At 37.1% G+C, this 26,066-nt stretch overlaps 1 protein-coding gene across 1 annotated transcript in view; it reads left to right on the top strand.

The window, feature by feature from the left end:
• The window catches only part of Uhrf2 (ubiquitin like with PHD and ring finger domains 2), a 78,826-nt gene that overhangs the window by 35,059 nt on the left and 17,701 nt on the right, over positions 1-26,066 (top strand). Inside the window, exons 4-7 of the mRNA XM_041661137.1 lie at positions 17,130-17,348; positions 20,891-21,000; positions 21,517-21,703; positions 25,621-25,744. Coding sequence (XP_041517071.1) covers positions 17,130-17,348; positions 20,891-21,000; positions 21,517-21,703; positions 25,621-25,744 — 640 coding nt within the window. The remainder of the gene's footprint in view (positions 1-17,129; positions 17,349-20,890; positions 21,001-21,516; positions 21,704-25,620; positions 25,745-26,066) is intronic.

Genomic DNA, 26,066 nt, shown 5'->3' with positions numbered 1-26,066 from the left:
AAAGCTATCAGAGGCTTAGTGGAAGATAAATGTTATCACACCTTCTACAAAGAGAAAGAAGCTATAAGATATGGTATATTCTGCATAAAATAATTGAGCTTTTGTAACAGAAGATTGGTAGAAGCATGTAAGGTAGATTGTTATGACATAACATGGAGATGGCAGTAAATTTTGTTAAGGCTTTGTAGTCATTACAAAAATTACTCTTGCCGGCGGTGGTTGCCTCACACCTCTAATCCCAGCACTTGGGAGGCAGAGGCAGGCGGATCTCTGTGAGTTCGAGACCAGCCTGGTCTACAAGAGCTAGCTCCATGACAGGCTCCAAAACCACAGAGAAACCCTGTCTTGAAAAACCAAAAAAAAAAAAAAATTACTCTTAAAACAGAATGAACTATTTGTTGTCTTTAATATGTCATCCATCAGACAAGTTCATCTTTGGAGTAAGAATGCATAGAAAAGTATTGGTTTAGTAGTGGAAGTAGATTTTAAACTTTTTAAAATAAAATCACGTGAGGCTCACGTGAATAATAGCAGCAGCAGATGCAGAAGGATCAGTAGTTTAAGGCCTCTCTGGGCCACAAATCAAGACCAGTTTGTTTTGGTTTTTGTTTTAAAACAGGGTTTCTCTGTGTAGCCCTGGCTGTCCTGGAACTCACTCTGTAGACCAAGCTGGCATTGAACTCAGAGATCTGCCTGTCTTGCCTTTCGAGTACTAGAATTAAAGATGGACACCACAAGGCCTAGCTAAGATACTAGGTTTAAAATAAGCAAGAACATAGCCAAAGAAACAAAATACACAGAAACTTTTTTGTTGTTCAATTGAGCCCCATATTCTTAATCTCAAACAGTCCTCTTGTTTCAGCCTCCAAAGTAGCAATGGGTACAAGCTAATGCCACTGTACAAGCTGTAGTGAATTATTTTTGCTGGATCACAAGGTACTAGAGAGGCACTTGAGTATGACTTTTAAATAGGTGGTGCTGTAGTTGTACTGGACTGGTCGTTCCCTGTGTGAGCTATTGTCTTCCAGCTCCTGTGTTTTAAAACAGCATCTTTATGATATGGCGCATATTTAGAGTAGAACTTTACATGTAAAAATGTAGAACTATCATGAAGATCTACTGAAAACTAAAAAGTTGAGAACTAAATCTTTAACTTGAAGATAAATGATAAGCTTTTATTTTAAAAGTTTTGTGTAGGAGGAGGTTCTGTACAAAACTACAGGAACACGCAAACTTCAAATCTCTGAAGAGAAAGAATAGTTTGACTTGAGAAATCGCCATTGAATAAACAATAGCCAGTCTCCAGCTGTTGACTGGAATGCATAGAGAAAGAAGATAGGTTGCAAAGAGGATTTTTAAAGTTAATAGTTACAACAAATGACTTTAGTCTTCACTATGGTTTTTATTTTCAGAACACTTTTGCTATTTGCTATTTCAAATAGGCTATCAGTCATCCTATTTATGATACTGATTAAGCACTACATTTTGTTAATCATGTGTTTGGTTTTGTTTTTTTTGTTTTTTGTTTTTTTTTTTTGTTTTTTGTTTTGTTTTTCGAGACAGGGTTTCTCTGTGGCTTTGGAGCCTGTCCTGGAACTAGCTCTGTAGACCAGGTTGGTCTCGAACTCACAGAGCTCCGCCTGCCTCTGCCTCCTGAGTGCTGGGATTAAAGGCGTGCGCCACCACCGCCCGGCTATGTGTTTGGTTTTTCGTGTCTTTTCAAGACAAGGTTTCTATGTGTAGCAGTTCTTGTAGAGTAGGCTAGACCTGAACTCACAGAAATCTGTTTGCCTCTGCCTACCAAGTGCAATGACTTGTGTTTTACTTAATATATTAAGCTTTTGTTTTCATTGCAGATTTAACTTCTGAGTGCTGCAGTGTAGATTGGACAAGTACAATAGAGATTACACAAACTTGATGTAACACTGAAGGAAATTTAACAAAGGAACCTGCCTTTGGAATTCTTAGATAATAAGCATTGTTCATCACTTTTTAATTACTCAAAAGTTGTTTTTATTTTAATTAATAATTACCATGGATACAGAGTCTTTAAACTTCTGGATTTTTGATCCCTCAGAAAGTTTCCAGAGTGCTAGGATTATAATACCTATAATGAACAACTTCTCACTCCCTGTATTGGAGGTTGGGGATTTGAACTTGGGGCCTTAGTAAACTAGGCAATTACTCTTCTGACGTAAACCCCAGCTCTTTGAAAAGCTATTTTTATAATAAAAGTCAGATCTTACATATTATCAGACCATATGAACTCTTAGTCTTGAAAGGAAACTCATTAGAATAATGTTGCTTGATAATCAGATCAAGATTACATAGGTATTCCCTTGCATTTTCAATTCCTTTCTACTCAGGGCAGAGCTAATAATTTTTAATCTGTATGAAAAATGAGTATTTAGATTTTTTAGATAGATTTTAAAGACAAGCCAAGAAAACTTGAAATCATTGGCATTTTCTCTCAAAGTTATAGATACGAGACAGGTGTCATGGTGCATGTCTTTAATCCTAGCTCTCGGGTGGCAGAGGCAGGTGGGTCTCTGAGTTCGAGTCTATCTTGGTCTACATCCAGGGCTTTGTAGAGCGACCCTGTTTTGAAACTCAAAAATAAAAAATGTGTGTGTGTGTGTGTCTCGAAGAGTGGCGGAGGGAGATACACTGAGCTCATGCAAAGGTTATGCTAACATCTTAAGATGTGTTTTTCTGATGTTAGTGAATGTGTCTTCTGAAGATTCCTTGGTGAACTCACTGAATTGCTGAAGACATCTTAGAAAGAATGTATAGCTTGTCAGTATTGCAGTCTAGATTAGACCATTAGCCGTGATTGACAGCTTACTGCAGCTAATATAAATAAACTATGTGCAGTTAACAAAGTGTCTGGTACAAACGTAGTCATTTGTAGCTCCCCATGTCTTGACTATTTATCTCTTGTTTTATTAGAACTCTTGTCAACATGGTACTTGGAGAGAAATTTATTATCTGGAGATTCAGATTTTGATAAATCCTTAAGGGTTTTTTTTTTTTTTGAATAAACACTCCTAGCATACACAGTTTACCTGTGAGGAAAGTTATCTCTCCTTCCTTACACTACAAAATCCTGATTCCTGGGGGAAGATGGGGCCTTATGAAAACCTTTTGTTGTTTTATGGCAGGGTCTCAGATGTTGGAAGCTTGCATTGAACTCCTGTGTAGTCAAGGATTATCTTGAACTTCTAGTTCCTCCTTCCTTGTCTTTAGGGTGAATACTGGGATAAGAAACATGTACTGCCACATTGGTTTATGTAGTTCTCGTGATCAAATATAGGACTTCATACCTTTTAGACAACCACTGTACCAACTGAACTGTGTGTTCATCCCTGCAAATTCTCTTTTGAGTTTTTCAATTAAGAAAATGGAGAATTAAAAGTAATGATATATCAAAAGAATAAAAGCAATTTCAAATCATTAAGTGTTAAAAAAAGGGAGTGAACAAACATTATTTGGATAAGTTTGTTCCCACTTTTATAGCTTCTTGGATATTGCTTATTCCTATCAAATATCCTTTAGTCAAGATTTTAAGCATTCAAATGATATTTTAAAGATCATCTAACAGGCAAATTCACAAAGCTAGCAGTGAACTCAGGTAAGTAGAGGTTCGAAGATTCCTGATGGTATCTGTGATAGTGACTTAAGGGGAAAGATAGTCCTGAAGGACAGCAATTTATGTTTCTAACAAGTAATATATATATGGAATACAATGTCTCACAATTCTTTAGAAAATTTGATAGGAATAAGCAAAAACACTTTGGGGGTGGGTGTTCAGGGAGTCAGGGTCTCTTTAGTCCTATCTAGTCTGGAAGTCACTGTGCTTACTAGGAAGACTGAATTGACTTCAAACTTGGAGCATATATGCATATATATATTATATATATAATATATATATGGCTTATAACAACTCTATTAGATTAGTAGAAGTTTCTATTCATTTGTTTTTGTTTTTCTAGATGATTTCTCTGTTAGGCCCTGGCTGTTTCGGAACTCACTCTGTGTAGACCAGGGTGTTCTTAAACTCAGATATGCCTGCCTGTGCCTTCCAAGTGCTAGGTGGGCCACCACCTCCCTGCTAGACTAGTAGTTTGTAATGTATGGTCTCTCACCATGAGCATTAGCATAACTTGTTATAAATGTACATAATGGCCTTAATAAAACATTGTATCATTCACTCTCCATGATTGGCCTGGGAAAGAGTTGAAGTCTTATAGTTAGATTTTTTCATTTTGAGGTTTGACAACCACTTGATTCATTTGAACCCACCCTTATCCATTGCTCTCAGGTCCCTGATACTAAAGAGAAATAAAAGAAATGGTTACTATATGACTACTTATCTAATGTAAATACTTTTTATTAAAGGTCAGGAGAAATATGAATTATTCCCTAAATCTTAGTGTTCGTGCTTACTTTATTTAACATTTGACTGAGTTTATCTCTAGGGGCTCTCACCAGTTTCAGGATTCTACCTGAATTACTCAAAAAGAAACAAAAATTAACAGTAGTTAATACTTATGTATTAGTAGTATAGCTTATGCCTATACTAATAGCATCAAACTTTTGAGATTATTATTTTTTGAGATGAAGTTTTATACAATCCAGCCAAGGATTTGTTAAAAGCCTCGTACTCCCATCTTCCAAGTTCTGGAATTACAAGTATTTACCACTACGCTCCACTTTCTTAATTTATCAGTAATAAACTAGGAATTTAGGTTAGACAAACCCAAAACCAATTGTGAGAGCACTCCTGGTTTTTATAAGCAATACTAGAATTATTTATTATAGACATACTTAAAGTTATGGTTATTTGTAGTAGTCTGTTTTCCTGAAGGAAGCACATTTGCAAATAATAGCTGTTAATAGAATTCTTAATGCTGTCAATGCTATTACTTGTATTAAAAAGTATCGAGTGGCATCTTCTGAAAGGTGAATATTTACTCTGCAATAGGGTGAATATAATAGCTTTTTAAAATATATATATATTTATTATGTATACAGTGTTCTGCCTGCATGTGTGCCTGCCTATACACCAGAAGAGGGCACCCGTTCTCCTTACAGATGGTTGTGAGCCATCATGTGGTTTCCGAGAATTGAACTCAGGACCTCTGGAAGAGCAGGCAATGCTCTTACTCTCTGAGCCATCTCTCCAGCCCCAAATATAATAACTTCTAAAGTTACTCGGATTAATGATGTGAACTGAAGTATTGCAATTATAACATCTGAGAGGTTTTCCAGAATAATGATGCAAATCAGAATTATTAGTATGTGAAGTATATAAATTCACATTTTTAGTGTACTAGATGGCATCATGAAATTTACTTTTAGATTTTCAGTGTATTTGTACACATTCTTTGGTGGAGAGTGGTGTCAGGAAATTGGATCTTCTGGAGTTGGACATAGAGGTGGTTGTGAGCTACCCAGCATGGGTGCTGGAAACTGAACTTTGGTCATCTGGAAGACCAGTGGTCTTAACCACTGAGCCATCTCTCCATCCCCCTTTTTGAGGCAGATTCTCACGTAGCTCAGGCTGGCCTTGAATTTGCTATGTGACTGAAGCAGGCTTAAATTCCCAATCTATTTCCCAAGTGCTGGGGTTATAGAAATGCACAGTTTCCAAGCTCAAGTTTTGTAATTTTAGGGTAAGGTTTAAGCCTCTATTATTTACCAAAGTAACTGGCATCAGACTTTTTTTGTTTGTGAGTTTATGGTAATGGTAAGATATGTCATATGTGTACTGTTGGTGTTTCAAAATTTTTTCATAATATGAAAGTGGTCATATTGAAATTGGGGAGGATACTTGGTTTGATAGGAATTTTTCAGTCGATAGAAGCTCTGCCACTGTAACTCATGTGTTCCTGGAACTTGGAGGGTCCACCTGTGCCACCCTTGTGAGCTCTGGTATCATGGGTATGTGCACTACCATGCCAACTAGTGTTTACTTATGTTCAAACAAGGTTTTAGTATTAAAAATCTCTTGTCTATAGGGATCATAAATATTTGGTCATTTTCAAAGTTCTATCTATGCCTAATATTTTAATTAAAGCAGAATATGCTATGGACACGAATTATTGGAATTAGTAAATGGAGGTTAATTATAAACATTTTCAGAAGAAGAATTGAAGCAGTGCTTGTTATTGCTGCCAGTGTCCATACCATATTCTCAGCCTTGGTGCATGTCTTAAGTATAGCTACTGCAAATAGAATCTGCTGAGTCAGTTGTCAGTAAACGAAGTGGTGTTTTTAGATAGAAGCAACTTCTATAAAGTAGTAAAAATGATTTTTTTAAAAAAATTGATGTGATCATTTAAAATTTTTAAAAATGCCAGATAGAATGTTTTCTAGATTTTAATAGAGAGACTTTTCTTTAAATGATTGCTGTGTTGATCTTGATGAGTATAGGGTGCTAGAATCAATTTTGCTGCAATGACTAGTTGTCCTGTTTCTTGTTTGTTATTCATGTGTTTACGAAAGGTTTCCAAGTATATTTTTCTAGTCTTCTATGAATTACAAGGTTCTGAATGAATGATACTCAAAAGGATACTGGAAGACATTAGATGTACATATGACATTATTATTCCATGAGTTGTGAGAGAACTTAGTACTCAAAAAGAGGCTTTATACATAAGAGTTGGCTTTGACTTTTAAATAAATAGCATTTCTTCACTTAAGTTTGTTTTGCATGATGGTCATAAATACTGTATATTTTATCTAAATAAAGTGTTTAGTATACAAATTCCTGAGGGATCCTTCCTCATACCTATACTAAGTGAATCTTGGGGAAGGCCCAGAAATCTGTCCTTCAGATAGATGTCCCAAGAGCCTATTAAATATACCAGAGTAGTATTATATTTTTGAGTATTTTATTGGAATTACAAGTCTTCAGTGTATTTGTAAGATTTTATTTTTAATTGAGAATTCTATACATGCACGTGTTTTGATAACATCCACATTCCACTCTATACTCTATACCCTCCAACTTCTCCCACATCTGCATTGCATTTGACTCCCAACTTTATGTGTTCTCTTTTCTTTAAGGTCAGAACCCACTTAGTGCCGCTTATATGTGCATGGGTATAGGACCATCTGCTGGAGCATGAGTAGTTTCTTGGGCTGCTTCTCTGAAGAAAAATTTACTTTCCTTCTCCAGGCAGCCATCAGTTGCCAGTAGTCCTCATTTAGTAGTGGGACTTCATGGGCTCTCCCTATCCATGGTAGGCTTTTTGCTGCCATGATCTTGTGCAGGATTTATGTATGCATTCACAGCTGCTGTAAATTCGTGCAATAGGCTTGTCATGTTCAGTATATACTGTTCTGTTGTGCATATTTGTTACTACTGACACTATCATCTTTCCATCCTCTCTTCTGCAATAACCCTTGTGCCTTGGGAAGGAGGTTGTGATAGGTACATCCCCTTTAGAGCTGGGCACTAAGATAGTCTTATTCACTTCACCAGGTGTGAGTCTCCATCAATCACCATATGCCAAAAGATGTTTCTCTGATGAGGAATGGGAGGTGCACTTATTTATGGGTGTAATGAGAAGAACTCAGGCTGGGGTAATAGTAGCTCAGTGGTAGTGTTTATCTGTGAGTACAAGGCCCTGGCTGTGTTCAGTGTGGATCTCTATGAGTTTGAGGCCAACCTGGTCTACAGAGTGAGTTCCAAGAGAAGAACTCAGGGCAGTTTAATACTGGGTGCATTAAATAGAATAATATTTGCTCGTTTTAAAACTTAAAACTTTCTGATCTAATTTCCTCCTGTAAACATCTAATTGATGCGTATCTTTTTTCTCACAACTCTGAAAAAAATGCCTAACAATGGAATGTTTTACCTTTTTAAACTATTGAATAAACTCAGGTTATATTGGTAAGTATTTTAAAGTATTGTGGTTTTGGCTTAGATACATTTAACAGAATTTTGTTTCTTCCTTTATAAGAATAGTAATTCATCATTGCTAATGTTTTTGAAAATGAGATGTATTTGTAAAATTCCCAATATAAGCTGTTTTAAGTAACCTGTTGTCTGTAAGCCCTAAATTTAAGGTGTGGGATGTCCTAATATTTTCTGTTAGAATATGAAATGTTTTCTTTTTGCATGCAGCTTGACATTAAAGATTTTCTAAACTAGAACATGTCTACAGGTGAATGGTGTCCTTATTTAAACATTTTCTCCAGGAAGCAATGTTTTGAAGATAGTGTTTCATTGGTTACTGCCTTATTTAATAATTTTGAGTCTTAGAATTTTTAGTTTACAGGCCACATATTAAAATGAAGTTTCAGTATTGAATGCAAACCTATTTCCATTTCTCTGTAATGGAATTCTGTAGACTCTACTCATCAATAACTGTTATCAAAAATGAGTTGTTTTTAGTTAAATATCATTTAGTTAAAGATAATTAAAAGTACCTACTTTGAAGGGTAACTTAAAGAATTTAATTACAGGCCGGGCGGTGGTGGCGCATGCCTTTAATCCCGGCAGAGGCAGGTGGATCTCTGTGAGTTCGAGGCCAGCCTGGTCTACAAGAGCTAGTGCCAGGACAGGCTCCAAAGCTACAGAGAAACCCTGTCTCGAAAAAAAAAAAAAAAGAATTTAATTACATTTGGAGGCAGTGAAACTTTTTTTTAAGAAAACTTAAACTTTTGATTTATTTAATGCTTATTGGCAATCTAAATCTCACTGAAGTGGTATAAAATCCAGGATGTAGCAACTTGGACCTGTGTAATAATGCTTTGATTTCCAGGTTCCTAGAAACAGGAAGGACCATAGGTTCTTCCTCCCATGGGAGTAGAGATTGGACTCTGATACAGTGGTAAGGAAAGTTGACTTTGCTCTATTGCTCCAATTCTTCTTTTTTTTTTAATTTATTTATTTATTATATATGCAATATTCTGTCTGTGTGTATGCCTGCAGGCCAGAAGAGGGCACCAGACCCCATTACAGATGATTGTGAGCCATCATGTGGTTGCTGGGAATTGAACTCAGGACCTTTGGAAGAGCAGACAATGCTCTTATCCTCTGAGCCATCTCTCCAGCCCAATTGCTCCAATTCTTTATGAATACTTTAATAAGTCACTTAGAAATTGTTCAAGCTTCCATTTCCCTAGAGTGTTTACACAATCAGTTTTCCTCAGTGTAAGTGCTGGAAGAAATAGCTGCCTAGACCAATTCACAGTAACTTCAAGCTTCATGGGAAATGGATAGCTATATTAGCAATTGCTTATACTTAAATAGACTTTATCAAATTCTGGTATACTTAAAAGTTTAGCTACTTACAGATATTTTACTTGCTATTTTAAGAACACTGAAGTAAGTATATTTGTACTTAATTCTACATAGAATTCTGTTCTCATAAATATTGTTGGGATATGGCTTAAGTCTTGTTACTCAGGAGTCATGTGGTTGGAACATGTTGATTGAGTAAGAGTTGTTTTCATCAAACTTTTATAGGTTGGAACCTACTTTTAAGTCTCTAGCTCAGTATGGAGGAATGTCCTTGAAATGTATTATGGAACCTAGTCTTTTGACTTCGTATTTCATGATGGGCTCACTTTCTCTCAGACATGCTGTTACCATTGTGCCACATTGCTGTGACAAATCTGTTCTTCAGAGAGAAATCAGTGGTGCCTGCCTGATCTTGGACTATGAACCCCAGAACACAAACTAAAGATAATTTAAAATGAAAAACTTTATGAAGTTTTGAAGCTCTTTTGTTACAGTGATGCAAAACAAACTATGGAATGTGCCACCTAACTGCTTAGGCCACCAGACCCTTAGGAAAAGGAATAGCATAATCAAAATCTGTTTCAGATATAGTGACTACAATGCATAATACTTGATTAAGAGACTTTGGGGCTGGAGAAATATCTCAGAGGTTACGAATAGTTATTGATCTTGATTAGGACCAGTGATCAATGACCAATGATCAGCACTTACAAGGTGACTCAGAACCTCATACATAACTCCAATTCCAGCCACGATTGCTCTCTAGATGCTACCTGCACCTGGTCCACATACATACATACTGGCAAAACACTCATACACATGAAATAAAAATATTTTTAAAGCTCTTTAATTACTTAAAAGCAGGGTTTTTTTTTTACTGAAATATCTGAACATGTTTCCAAATATCCTTCAATGCTTTTTATCGCAAATGTTGTAAAGTGAAAACAAGCTACTTGCTTCTCAGTGAAAACTTTGCATTTTACTGTGTAAGTGCTGTGATAAAAGTATTTACAATCGGAGTACAAGCTAGAGGTTGTTGTGTTTCTGTGATCTGGAGGGGAACTGGGAGAAGGGTAAAGTGAGCTTGAGAGTAGATTCATGTGCCTGGATTGTTAAGGGGTGTGGCAGGAAGAAATGATTCTAAAGATAAATTAAAAGTTATATAGTGGTACTTGGGCAGAAGGACCATGAATTTGTGGCCCAGCTGGGCTACATAGTGAATTTCGGTCAAGCCCAGATGGCAGCAGGAGACAACAAATGTTTCTAGTTAAACATCCAGAGAAAGATGCATGGATTTTTTTGACATTCCTAGAAGACAGTTAAAAAATAAACAAATAAATGACCCTTTCATTGTGAGGACAAGGAAAAGAGAAAGTACACAATTTTGAAAACTAAGAACGGTTTGGTTGAATGGCCTTAGATGTGTCTTTAGTGACATTGGTGGACACCCCGCTTTTATCTCCAAAAAATAATTCTAATGAGTTTCAAGAGTTAGCAGATAATTGTCAACCAAAGTACTTTTAAGATCTGTCCCAGTGTTTGAGCCCAGGTTTACTCTTTCCTGGTGTTTCCAGATAGTGACTAATTGGAGTGACTTCTGGGGCCTAGAAACATTCCAAAGAAAGTTGAAATCCATCGACCAGAAACAAACTGGCATTGGAAAGGCTCAGGCATTAATGTTCCTGGGTTCCTTGAGAGTAGGCATATGAACAGGGTCTGTGATGACTGGCTTGGTTAATTTGTGTTAGCTGTTTAGCCACTTCTAGTGTGCTGTGTTTAACCCAAGAAAGAAAAAGAGGTGTAGAGTATATAAGAAATGTATTCAATACAGCAAAAAATGGAAGGAGATAAACCACCATGAAATACTGGAATTGGTTTAGGCCATTCAGAATGGAAAGATAAAACATTCTAGGAAAGGAATTTTGAAGATCACAAATGAATAATTAGTAGAGAACCTAAAAAATTTAATTATAGAGGAGTTTTATAACTGGCAGAATCTAGAATACTAAGCAGCACCAAGAAGAAAAGTTACCAAAAAGAAAACAAAAAAATTTAATTAAACTATACTTCATTGCTTAGCTGTGAATACTATTAAGTCAACATGTTAAAAATACTGACTTTAAAAGCCACATGGTGTAATATGCTTACAAGAACAAGGAAGTTTATCAGCTTTTGTTTAAAAGTATGGTGTCTAGAAGAAAAGCTTGAAGCATCTGCTTCTTATCACTATTTAAATAAGTTATTTTACTTCTGCAATTTATCTGCAAGATTAGGATAAAATGGCTACTTTCCTTGTCATGGGATTGCTATAAAAATATGTAGCCACTTAGAATAATTCCTGTATGAATAAGTCCTATGTAGAAAGTATGAGGGAGTGGAGTAGATGTGAGGGATATGATAGAGTAACATCTAAAAAGAACAGAGTAGCGTATTGTTTGAGGATGTGGAGATAGTTGGGAAATGGCTTTGAGGATGGAGAGAAACTCAGTAGTATATTGCTTGCCTAGCATACCTAGGGCCCTGGGTTTGGTTTCTTTCTCTCGCTCTCTCTCTCCTTCCTTTCTTTCTTCCTTTCTCCCTTTCCTTTTTCTTCCTTCCCTTCCTTCCTCCCTCCCTCCCTCCTTCCTTTCCTCCCTCCCTCTCTCCCTTCTCTCTCTTTTCTTCCTCCTTACCTCTGCTCTGCCCCCCCGCCCCCCCCCCCCCGAAATAGCTGAGAAGTAAAAGCAGTTACCTCTGTGAAATACTTGGAGAATTCAGGAGGTGTGGTGGGCTAGGGCAGAAGATTGCTTGTTCTTAGAAGCATTGAATGTTAGCATGAATTTTCAAAAAATGTGGAGAGGTTTTTTTGTTTAGGTTTTTAACTTGTAGTGTTTTTATTTTGTTATAATAATCTGTAAAGAGATTGACAAGTTGAGAGAACAACATAATGAATCCTTTAACTTCATTCATTATCAACTTATGGCCAGTTTGACTTTTATCTGTACCTGCATACATAAGTACCAGAGGATTATTCTGAAGAGTGTCACAGTTTAAATCATTTGAGGAATAAATGGTTTTAAATGCATCTGTAGTGTCCTTGGTGAGTTTGCTGCTCAGAACTCCAAGAAAGAACTCTACCATCAGCTTCAAGAAGTTGAGTTAGCTGATAACCTTCTGTGCGCATAGCATTTGAACCAAAGACTTATAGGGTCTGTCAGTTTCTGCAGTGTGGTGCTCTGGTTAATTTCTACGCCTGAGTTCAGTATTGTGTTGACCAAGACTTACCCAGGTCCCTGAGAACTTTCATGTCTTGCACTTCCACTTTCCTTTGTACACAATTAACCACCATGGTCTACAGTTCCTTATTGCCTAATTATGATCTTTTCTCCATATCTTTTAGAGCTGTCACCTTCATCTTAACATCTGCTTCCTAAAATGTCAGCCAACATAATAGGTAGTAAAAATGATTCTTTTTAGCATTTCTAGAAAAGAACTGACATCAGATCTCAGACTACAATCCTTAAAGGTTTGTTTACAGATCTTAGGAGAATTTTGTTTTATAACTTAGATTGAATATATGCTTTGGGGAGTCTGGAATTTTGATATGCACCGTGAGTCTTAAATGGCCAACTTTTAAGAACTCTGTACTCTAATGTGTTGGCATGGTAAAACATTTTGCATGTTACAGTTTGGTTGGAAGAAGCATGTTCTGTGTGGAGCAGTACCTTCAAAGCTTGAATCTGCTGTGTATGTTTCCTCTGGTCATTCTGTACAGTGGCCATAGATGGACTGTGTTCTGAGGAGTTCTGAGTCTAGTGAATCTCTTGCCTATGGATAAGAACTCTTAACACATAACATAAAATCACAAAGCCTGCATGATGACCACAATAGCAATTAACTTGTCGATGCCCTTCCTATCTCTGTGTAAAATAGGAGGCCATTGGGATGATACACACCTGTAGTCACAGCACTTGGGAGGCCAAGACTAGAGAATTGCAAGCTGGGGAACAGTTTGTGCTACAAAGTAAGGCCCTATCTCAGATCAGCAAAAACCAGCCAAATACGGAGAAAAACTCTATTCAAGCTCTTTATTTTTCAAAATGTCTACATTCTGAGTATGTACTTTTTGAAAAACTTAGACAAATGGATGGTGTTGAAACATGCTTTTCAGACTGATGATAAAGTTACGGTACTAAAGTATAACTTTCACATTATAGCTGAGGAAGTAATCCCTCCTGAAACAAATTTCTTTTTTTTTTTATTGAGAAAATGAGAAAAAAAAAAAACAAGTTTCCATCTCCTCCCAGCCTCCCATTTCCCTCCCCCTCCTCCCACTCTTCTCCCCCTCCCTCTCCAGTCCAAAGAGCAGTCAGGGTTCCCTGCCCTGTGGTAAGTCCTAGGTCCTCCCCCCTCCGTCCATATCTAGGAAGGTGAATATCCAAACTGGCTAGGCTCCCGCAAAGCCAGCACATTACATAGGATCAAAACCCCTTGCCATTGTCCTTGGCGTCTCATCGGCTCTCATTGTTCGCCATGTTCAGAGAGTCCAGTTTTATCCCATGCTTTTTCAGTCACAGTCCAGCTGGCCTTGGTGAGCTCCCAATAGATCAGCTCCACTGTCTCAGTGGGTGGGTGCACCCCTCGTGGTCCCGACTTCTTTGCTCATGTTCTCCCTCCTTCTGCTCCTCATTAGGACCTTGGGAGCTCAGTCCAGTTCTCCAGTGTGGATCTCTGTCTCTATCTCCATCCCTCACCAGATGAAGGTTCTATGATGATATGCAAGATATTCGTCAGTATTGCTATAGGATAGGGTCATTTCAGGTTCCCTATCCTCAGCTGCCCAAGGAACTAACTGGGGACCTCGGCTTGGGCACCTGGGAGTCACTCTAGGTTCAAGTCTCTTGCCAACCCTAAGGTGGCTCCCTTAACTAAGAATTGTGCTTCCGTGCTCCCCTATCCAACCTTCCTTTATCCCAATCCTCCTTTTTCCCCAAGTTCCCCCCTTCTTCCCATCACCCCTTACCCCCATCCCACCCCACCCCCAAGATCTCAATTTTCTCCCCGGCAACTTTGTCTACTTCCCATAGCCAAGAGGATAACTATATGTTTTTCCTTTGGTTCACCTTCTTACTTAGCTTCTTTAGGATCACCAATTGTAGGCTCCGTGTCCCTTATTTATGGCTAGAAACCAATTATTAGTGAGTACATCCCATATTCATCTTTTTGGGTCTGGGTTACCTCACTCAGGATAGTGTTTTCTATTTCCATCCATTTGGATGCAAAATTCGAGAAGTCATTGTTTTTTACCACAGCATAGTACTCTAATGTGTCGATGTTCCACACTTTCTTCATCCATTCTTCCATTGAAGGGCATCTAGGTTGTTTCCAGGTTCTGGCTATTACAAATAATGCTGCTATGAACATAGTTGAACAAATGCTCTTGTCATTATGATAGGGCATCTCTTGGGTATATTCCCAGGAGTGGTATTGCTGGGTCCAGGGGTAGGTTGATCCCGCCTTTCCTGAGAAACCGAAACACTGATTTCCAAAGTGGTTGCACAAGATTGCATTCCCACCAGCAATGGATGAGGGTACCCCTTCCTCCACAGCCTCTCCAGCAAAGGCTATCATTGGAGTTTTTTATTTTAGCCATTCTGACAGGTGTAAGATGATATCTCAAAGTTGTTTTGATTTGCATTTCCCTGATCGCTAAGGAGGTTGAGCATGACCTTATGTGTCTTTTGGCCATTTGAACTTCCTCTGCTGAGAATTCTCTGTTCAGTTCAGTGCCCCCATAACAAATTTCTTCTTAATATGAGGCAGAAAATGAATTCATGATTCAAGAATTAAAAAATCGAGTTAGCTGGATTGGTGGTTCACATCTGTAATCCCATTGTAAGTTCCAGTTAGTGTGGACTACAGACACTGTTTCTAAAAAGGAAACAAATCTAACTACTTCATTACATACATTGAGGAAAATGTCACATTTCTATATTCAGGTTTGACCATTGACCTAGAGGAGAACTGTGGATGTCTCTATGTAGTGTATGTGGTTGTCCTAGAACTCGCTATGTAGCCAGTCTGGCCTCAAACTCGGAGGTCTGCCTGCCTCTGCCTCCCAGATTAATGCTGGGATTAAAGGTGTGCACCACCATTCTGGGCTTAAAATAAATTTTAAGGCATTAAAGTAAAGGATTATGTTAGGTGTCTTCCCTACCCCCCATGGTTCTACTTCCTGCTACATATAAAATTGTAGGGCTTTCTTTTTTGGCTTATTTATTTATTTGGTCTTAAACATTACTAGGAAGCATTACTACATTTAAGAACAATAATTTTAACAGGGATATTCCCAAGAAAATGGAAGCTGTTGGGGCATGTTAGCTACGTTCATGAATGGAAGCTGTTGGGGCATGTTAGCTAGGTTCATGAATGGAAGCTGTTGGGGCATGTTAGCTAGGTTCATGAATGGAAGCTGTTGGGGCATGTTAGCTAGGTTCATGAATGGCGCAAATGATGACACTTGCTAAACTGGCTCTAAGATTAGGGAGGACCCAACATCAAGACTGATAAAATAATTGTAACAATTACAATTTTTAGACTTTATTTTATATGTAATGAGATTTTGCCTATCTGTATGTCTGTGCACCATCTATGCACTTGGTGCCCATGAGCTCAGAAGAGGGTTTGGATCCCTTGGGACTGGAATTGCAGGCAGTTGTGAATGGCCTGGTGGGTACTGGGACCCAAACTCTGGTTCTCTGTAAGAGCAGGTGCTCTAACATAGTAGTAAGTGTTGTTTGTGGCTGAGCTGTCTCTTCAGCCCCTATTGACTTTATTTGTTTAGTGTATATGGATGTTTGTCTGCATGTATATCCCTGTACCATGTGTTTGCCAGGTACTCACAGATGCCAGAAGAGGGTGTGGGGATCCCGTAGGACTGGAGTTAGAGATGGTTGTGGGCTATGATGTTAGTGCTAATAATTGAACCCAGGTCCTCCAGTGCCTTTAACCTGATGAGTTATTTCTTTAGCTCCACTGATGTAATTCTTAAACCTAAATATGAGAGAAGAGTTTGTGTTTTAAATACTCCATCTCTTAGCTAATAATTAACATCTTCTTCAGCTTTTAATAAGAATTTTTAACTGTGATAATTAAATCTTAATGTTTATAATTTAAGTATCAAGAAAGATAATCTCATTTAGCATATTATAATAGTAGTAAGTGACAGAATAAATTCATTACATAATGAAACCCCAGGATTTGAAGATATGGCTCAGCAGTTAAGAATGCTTGCAGTTTTTCCATAGAATTTGACTTTGACTTCCAGCGCTCACACTTTGAATTGTCAAAACTGTATGCAGCTCTAGCTCCAGGGGATATGATGGCCTCAGCAGGCACCTTCACACATGAGTATATGTTGACATATGCATGTACACACAAAGAAAATGAGTCTGTAAAGAAACCCCAACTTAATATGATGGTGAATACAAAACATGGGAAGTACACTTGCCTAACACTTTGAAAGCCATGGAAAAGGCCCTGTCCAAGGCTTAGTTGGGTGGGGGAAGAGAGTTCATTCAGGTTTACGTTTATAGATACTAGCCTGTAAGTGTTACAGTATAAGTGAGAAGTATGCCCAGTAATAATGGTTGTTGCTGCTTGATTACTTTATAGATATGTATACATTTTAAGGTGTAGTCCAGGCTGATCTCAAATTGATTCTCCTGCCCCCATGTTTTTAGCATATTCTTCCAGCATGTGCCACCACCACTGGACATTTTACTTTTTCTCTCAACTCTGCAGATTATGTCTTTCTATATATTGCATGCAATTTTAGCCTCCTGTGAAAATAATTCTGAGTGCTATCGTGTGGTTTCTTTTCCTTTTCACTCAGATATCCAGAAAGTGGTACTCTAGAAATGAATGTTAAGGATCTTCGACCACGAGCAAGAACCACTTTAAAATGGAATGAACTGAATGTTGGTGATGTGGTAATGGTTAATTACAATGTAGAAAGTCCAGACAAAAGAGGATTTTGGTATGATGCTGAAATTACTGCACTGAAGACAATCTCAAGGACCAAAAAAGAAGTTCATGTGAAAGTGTTCCTGGGGTAAGGTTTTGTCACTAATGCCGTTTAGTTATTCAGTTAGAAGTATAATTCTCAGATGTGAAGCACATATTTCTTTTAAGGAAGATGGGGTTAAAGAAAAATTTCTGTTTTTTAAGAGAATATTTTTAAGACCAAATCTATCTTCATTACTAAGGTTAATGATAATTTTGGAGAATATTGTATATGAAAGTGTCTTACAAGAAAAGCCTGTGCTTCCTAGAATTCTCTTTTGTTTGTTTTACTGAGACAAAGTTTCTTTATATATATTCTGGAACTCGACTTGTAGACTAGATTGGCTTTAAACTCACAGAAGACCACCTTCCTCTGACTCCACCACCACCTAGCTTAGAATTCTTATAGATGAAACAATATGCAAAAATATTGAAGAACCATGTTAACATATTCGCTGTAGATGACAGCTTAACCTCTTTTCTATCTAGCTTGTAACTTTGCAGAATTTTCCTCAAATGATAGAGTTGTAGGCATGGTCTCACAGAGAACTTTTCCACTTGGGCAGTTATCACTACCACATGATATAGTATAGAGTATCTAAATTTTCCTTGTAAATTCTATGTGTATTTATTTCTTTTCTTTATGATGAATATGAAAATATATGATGTATTGAACACTGATATATTAGTGCGACATTAACAGATTTTGCTTGTTGAGAGAGCCAAATTTGTATATTTTTCATGTTTTAGTTAACTGGATTAATGGCAAAAGGTGACAGATCTGAGAGCAATCACACATTTGTTTAGCCCACTAGCTGAAGTGCTTAGAAATAAAGTTTACTGGTACACAGCAGCACCCCTTGATTATTATCTGTACATCAGCTTTGAGGAATTGCAGCTGAGATTGTCTGGCCACACAACCTAAACTGCTTCATGAAAATAATTAGTAACCTGAGATAAGGATAAAGACTATTAGGATGTGTTGAAGAAAACTTTTACTTTATTGTTTTCATATTAGAATATTAGAATCAAAGCTCATATTTTAGAAAACAGATTTCAGACCTTTCTACAGAAATACAAGTGTGGTTCTGCTACTCAGCTAAGGATGTAATTGATAGAAAGATTTCTAAACAACTTAAAATCCAGATATGTATATTGAAATTTGCAAGCAGATGGATGGATGTAGAAAACATCATATTGAGTGAAATAACCCTGACCCAGAAAGACAAATACATACACACAACACTCATAAGTGGGTTTTAGATATAGAGCAAAGGAAAAACCATCCTACAACCCATAATCCCAGGAATCCTAGACAACAAAGAGGACCCTAAAAGAGACATACATAGATCTGATCTACATGGGAAGTAAAAAAGACAAGATCTGAGTAAATTGGGATTGAGGGTAGAAGGGAACTGGGGAGGAAGGAAGGGGAACAGAGAAATATGTAGATCAATATAAGCAATAAAAAATTCATTCAGATGGTTATACAAATCTGAAGAAACTACCAAAATAACTTGACTGTATAGGGAACTTCATAATATACTTGGCTTCAGTAAATATTTTTAAAAATGGGGGTATACAACAGGAGATAACTAAACCCATAGCTTTTGAACTTTAAAAAAGAAATGATCTGGGGTAAGTGGTGCACATCTTTAAATTAGAACACTGAGAGGCATCGACAGGAAGATCTCTGAGTTCAAGGCTAACTATAGATACATAGTGAGACCCTATCTCAGAATGAATAAATAAAGGAACGAAAAAAATAAATAATAAATTTATAGGAAAAGAAAAATTTGCTATTTTATAAATGATTCCTCTAACTGATCCTAAGTTTGAAAATTACTTCAGTTGACTAAACTGAGTAGAATGATGGGCAGGCATAGTATTGATTGGTATAACAGTTGCATTATAGCTGTTTCAATTGTAAAACACTACTCAGTTCTTACTAAAGTGTTAGAAACATAAAAGCCATGAAAGCAAAGGTGTTTTGAGGATAGGTATTTATTTCACAGTTAAAAATCTTCCTAGAGGCTCGAGATGGCTTTGGACCACTTACTGCTCTTTCAAAGGACAATGAGTATGGTTCTCTATACCCACATGGGCATCTCATAATCACTGTAACTGTAACTCTAGTTTCAGGGAATCCAGTGCCGTCTTCTGACTTCTGTGGGCTCGTGCACACATGTAGAATGCTAGGTTATAGTCTTTAACTTTAGTTAAATGATCACCATTCCCTAGAAATGCAAATGTCAAAACCAAGACTGAGAAGCGTTTGAACAAATAGTGTTCTTAAGCAATTGCAAGGAAGAAAAAGAGGGTGTGGGAATCTGTGGATTATATACTAGTAGATGGGTGAAATTATGCCATATGCTAAGGGTGGTAGACAAGCAGTAAGGCTACAGAAAATCATGTTAAATGTAACTCTTGAGAAGATGTGAAGAAATGATTATTTCTGAAGTAGCATGACAGTTCTATCTGCTCTCATCAGTGATGACAAAGACTACATACCTCACAGTTGCTTGAGTTATCCATTTATTTGTATAGTTTTCTATATTATATTTGATGCTAAATTTTTAATAGAAAAGGTAAATGTAGAGAAAGTTTTAAGTAAATGGATGCTACTTTCTCTTTTAAATAAAAAGGTAGAAGGAAGGCTGGAGAGATGACTCAGTGGTTAAGAGCACTGGCTGCTCTACCCGAGGACCCAGGATCAATTCCCAGCACCCACATGGCAGCTCACAGTTGTACCTCCAGTTCCAAGAGATCCAACACCCTCACACAGAATATATACAGAAAACACCAGTACACATTAAATAAATAAATCTTTAAAAAGTAGTTATGTAGAATTCATTAGAGGGTCCCAAACAAATAAATAAAAGTCTTAAATCTATGTGTGCCTAATAATATGTCTTCCAAATTCAAAACAAAAGCTATGATTAAAAAGGATAAAGAGGGCTGGAAAAATAGCTCAGTGGTTATGAGTGGTTGCTGCTCTTGGAGAAGATGAATTTGAATCCATGTCAGGTAGCTCACAATCATCCTTTAACTCCAGCTCCAAGGGGACTACTCAATGCATCTAGATTCTGCAGGTACCTGTATTCATGTGCAGTGTTTTCACAAACCTACATATTCACATAATAATGTTTTTAAGGAGAGACAAGTTCTCAGTCATAGTAGGAAATGGAAGAATACGCATATAAGTATAAATTAAAGTAACTGTGACTTCATATTTGAAAAAAAATATCTAGTAAGAGGGCACCTTATTTTTTCCTAGAAATACCAGAAATATATTTGAATCTTATTTTAAGTAACAGGAGAGCATTTTATATAGTCTTTATGATAAGTCTGTAAAACAGGTACTTCTTACCTAAAGTCTCTTAATTTCTCTTTTCCTGATATTGCTCTAAAATTATAGCTAACTTTGAGGATTAACTACTAAAAGTAAAAGACCAATGTAATTATGATAGCTATAAGCTCAATCAATTTATAAGTTGGAAAAATAAATTTTCACAATGACCTATAATTATTATTTTTACATAATTTAAATTTTGCTGATAGAAATTAATGTTTTTTCCTCTTTTTAAACAGGGGTTCTGAAGGAACATTAAACGACTGCCTTGTGGTGTTTGTAGATGAAATCTTCAAGATTGAGAAACCTGGAGCCCCTCCTCTTTCCTTTGCAGACGGAAAATTTTTAAGTATGGGTTTCTCCTTTAGGCTTAGACTCAATTTGCTGTGTAATGAAAATTTAGTTTTATTTAATCAATGAATAATTTTGGAGGAGTTATAAAATAGTAGACAATACAAATTTTCTTTATTTAAAGGAAAAAGAATAGTTTGTAGTAGTTATGTTTGTAAAATGATTTTTCAAATGCTTATACATGTTTTGTTTAAAAATACGTGTGTGAGAGAGAGTGTGTTTACACATGTGTGTCACAGCACACAAGAGTAGAGGTTACAGGACCCTTGGAGTTCTCTCCTTACATCATGTGGGCTATGGGGATTGAACTCAGGTCACCCAGCTTGGCATCAGGTGCTTTTATGTACTAAGCCATCTCTCTAGCCTACGGCACTTACTAAACCTCACCTTGGGTTGTTCTTCTCAGTACATTTTGTTTTTCATTTAAAAATAAGTTATATGCTCTTTCATTGGATTTTTCTTTCTGAGAATAATAGATACAAAAAGATAAAACTTCCAAAATTGTTCTTTATAGGGAAAAATGACCCTGAGTGTGACCTGTGTGGTGGAGATTCAAATACGAAATGTCACATGTGCTCTTGCCATAAATGTGGAGAGAAACAGGATCCCAACAAGCAGCTTCTGTGTGATGAGTGCAATATGGCATATCATATCTACTGCCTGAGTCCACCTTTGGATAAAATCCCAGAAGAAGAGTACTGGTACCATCACCGGGTTTTGTCTTTTTCTATTTTAATTACTGTTTTTCTACAAAATGGATCTTCCCAACGTGGATTCACCCCTTACCCCATCCCTCCCTCCCTCCTTCCCTCCATTCCTCCCTCCCCCGTCCCTTCTTCCTTCCCTCCCTCCCTCTTTTTTATTTTCTTCAGATAGTTTCTTATTATGTAGTCTCTGACCGGCCTGGAACTTGCTGTGTAGACCATTCTGGCCTCAATCTGATAGAAATCTGCCTACCTATGTGTCCCAGGTGCTTTGAGATTACAGGACTGGCCGAACATGAATTTCTAAAGATACTTAGTACACTAAAGTATTTAAAATGTCATAGATAGCCATTGCTTAGCACTAATACCTTTACTCATTTGCTGTAATAACTCTCAGGTGGCTTCTGATTATATATTTTTTTCTTTCTGGTCATGCTCTAGTATGGAGGCATTCGAAAGTGCATATTTGATTATGTCTTTGCTTCAGAGGCTTTAAGTTGCCTTTAAGGAACCTGGAATGCTATTAATACATAGTTTTTCCATCTATGTGTCATCTACTTCTCTCCCTTATTTCCCTAAATTCTCTATATTCTAGCCATATTCAATTTCCTTTAACTTTGTAAGTCTTATTTTTTATTTTGTTTTGTTTTCATACTTGAGTCATTTTTTCCCCCCGGAAACATTTTCCTCTTTCGCTTAGCTTCAGTTTTTCCCTTACGCCTAATCAGCCTTTATAATGGCTGTCCACCCTAGTATATTGGATTTCCTGTTATATTCTTAGTAATTAAATACTTATGTATATTAACAGTGTTTTATATGTTTTGTATCTCTAATCTTACGAAGTTCTTAAATAGAACAAGGCTCTAATATTAAATATACTTATCATAAACTAAATTTAAATGTGTAGCAATAGTTGGAAACAAACCACTTGCAAAAATTAGGAGAAAAGTACCTAGTAAAAATTATAATAAACCGGGCTGGAGAGATGGCTCAGAGGTTAAGAGCATTGCCTGCTCTTCCAAAGGTCCTGAGTTCAATTCCCAGCAACCACATGGTGGCTCACAACCATCTGTGATGAGGTCTGGTGCCCTCTTCTGGCCTTCACGCATACACACAGACAGAATATTGTATACATAATAAATCAATAAATATTTAAAAAAAAAATTATAATAAACCTTTAAATAATCACATTGTGGAATCTTTTTTAAAAGTATTTTTTAAATTTTTGTGTGTTTCAATTATGCTTGCTTTTGTGTATGTGTGCGCGTGTACATATGCAATGCCCTCAGTGGTCAGTAGAAGACATTGGAATCCTTGGAGCTGGAAGTACATGCTGTTTTGAGCCTCTTGATGAGGGAGCTAAGAATCAAACTCTGATCTTCCGACAGAGCAATAATTGCTCTAACACCTGAGCCACTTTTTCGGTGCTCTCCCCCACACATTTTGCTACGTGGAATATTTTTAAGGAAGGGATATAATAGTAAAATAATACTGATGTCCAAGTGACTAGTGAGTGTGATGTGAAGAATAGACCTCTCTTCTTTTCTGTGCCTTTTGAAAATGTGATGGCTGTCTTACTATAGAAACTACAGGGGTAAAAGAAAGGAGGAAAGGGGCCAGTGACATGGTTCAGTAGAGAAAGACAGTAGGTCAAGGATAACCTGAGTTCAGTCCCTGGGATTCATGTAGTAGAAGGACAGACCAACGCTCTCAAGTTGTCTTCTGACCTCCATGTGTGCCATAAATGTACACATGCGTGCGTGTATGCACACGCACATACACACACACACAATATTTTTAAAGTTAAAATTACAAAATGTAGAAGGGTTTTTGACTCCTTTCTGTTACTTTCTGCCCCTGACTTGCATAATCACATGACTAGTACTGTGCTTCCTTTGAAGTCTCATTTGTTCTTGTTTCAGTGGAAATGTATATAGTGGAAGGAATTTTGGTGCCTTTTCAGGTAGAATTGTTTCAGTTGAGGGAACTAAAATGTTTGCATTTTTACCCTACTAGTGTAGATCTCATAATTAGGAGTGACTGGGACATAGATACAATCTTTCCTCTAATACTTATATGGAAGAGATAGTCAGGAAAAGAAAGATACAAATTTAAGATGGATTAGGCAGTGAATTATATCTTTGTTGGTGTGCTCTTGCCCAGTGGTTCTCAACCTGTGTTTAGTGACCCCTTTGAGGTTGAATGTCCCTTTCACAGGGGTTGTGTAAGACCATTGGAAAACACAGATATACTTATATTACAATTCACAACAGTAGCAAAATTACAGTTATGAAATAATAATAAAAATAATTTTAGTTTGCATAATTTTTTATTGATTCTTTGGGAATTTTATCTCATGCACCCCAATTCCACTCACTTCCCAGTCACTTCGTATCTGCCATTCATTCTTGTAGCTTCCCCCCAAAAGGAAACTTAATAATAAAAATAAAAAACAAAAATACAGATAAGAATATTAATTACAACAACAGAAAGCAAGCCCCCCCAAAAATTACTTTGCTCCTTTATCTTTCCCATCTTTCCTTTGCCTCCTCATCCGTCTTAGTGGCATTGGGAGCTTCTCTGTATCACACAGTGAACCCTTATGTTCAAACAGACAACTTTACTTGCAAGTATTCATCATTAATGTGTTGTTGGCCAAGGCCTCTGGCTTCTGCTATACCACCATCACTGGACCCTCACCAAAACTCCTCTCAGGTATCCTGCTGTTGCCCTGAGTCATGGAGATCCCGTGGCTATGGTTCCATAGGACCAGCCTCTAAGAAAAATAATTTTATGGTTGGGGATCACTACAATTTGAGGGACTTTATTAAAGGGTCACAGCATTAGAAAGATTGAGAAACACTTGTAGACTTTCCAGTTTTTGGTAGCAGAGTAGCCTTATCTCATTCTATAGACCTGGTTTTAGAGAAAGAGTAAAGCAGCTTTATGAGAAATGACAGACAAGTACAAAAAACTGAACTAGATCTAGAGTTGCTGTCCTGTAAACCCGTTTACAGTGGACTAGACTTTGGTGTTGAAATTTTCTGTCAAAGAACTATACCACACACACACACACACACACACTCTGCATTTCACTTTCTTATTGTGTGTTGGGGGTGTGTTTGTGTGTGTGTGCATGTGCGCATGTGTGCGTACCACAGTACAAGAATGGAATTCAGAGATCAGCTTGAGGGAACCATTTCTCTCTCTGCACCATGTAGGTCCTGGGGATTGAACTTCGGTTACTTGGCTTGGTGGCAAGCACCTTTACTCACTGAATTATCTCACTGGCCTCTTGTGTATTTTTTTATTATGAGAATTCTAATAACTAAATTAGATGGAAAGATGTATCCATTGCATATTTTGCTGTTGTACCTATAATTCTTTCTCCTTTGATTTTTATAATAATTTCAAATGAATGTTTTATTAGTGCTAGTAAAAATTGTGGTAGCATTTGAATCTTAGACACACATATACCACGATTTTGAATTGAGTTTCAGGGCGCATAAAACAAAATCGTAGGGCTGGAGAAATGGCTCAGCGGTTAAGGGCACTGACTGCTCTTCCAGAGGATCCGGGTTCAATTCCCAGCACCCACATGGCAGCTCACAACTGTCTGAAAATCCAATTCCAGAGGATCTGACACCTTCACACAAAATGCACATAAAATAAAGATAAATAAATCATAAAAAAATCTTAAAGTTCTTTAAAAGTGAAACAAGAATTTTTTTTTTTTACTCTCAGCTTTATCACGTGGATATTTTTGAAATGTTTAAAATTTTGGTGACAGTTGATGCTCTCTATTGTAACCCAGTATGTCCTAGTTCTTGTTCTGATGTAGAAAGACCATTAGTCTCTCACTGCTTTCAGTATGATGTTACCAAATATTCTTTGTTCTTTTTTATTCCTTTAAGGTATTGTCCTTCTTGTAAAACTGATTCCAGTGAGGTTGTAAAGGCGGGGGAAAGACTCAAGATGAGCAAGAAGAAAGCAAAGATGCCTTCAGCTAGCACAGAAAGCCGGCGAGACTGGGGAAGGGTAAAAATGAAACTCCCTCTCAGTTTCCTACTAACAATTCATAGTTAGTGTCTCGATATTGACAGTGGTAGTATAAAAGATTAAACAATTTAATTCTTACTGTAAGTGATAATTCAGTTGTATAAAAATGATTTCATTGATCCAATTATTTTATTTGCATCTTATGTGAATTGGAAATCTGTTGATGGAGACTTTGCTTTCATTTCCCAGTTTCCCAGACCCAAATGATCACACAAAAAAAACTGTATTAATTACTACACTGTGTGGCCCATGGCTCAGGCATATTCCTAGCTAGCTCTTACATCTTAAATTAACCCATTTC

Source organism: Microtus oregoni, unplaced genomic scaffold (assembly GCF_018167655.1).
Source record: "Microtus oregoni isolate MIOR12 unplaced genomic scaffold, Mior012 000012F_ref0000307, whole genome shotgun sequence".
In the NCBI taxonomy this organism is placed as follows: Eukaryota; Metazoa; Chordata; class Mammalia; order Rodentia; family Cricetidae; genus Microtus; species Microtus oregoni.
Note: the sequence above shows the minus strand (reverse complement) of the source record. Positions and strands in the feature narration are given on the sequence as shown.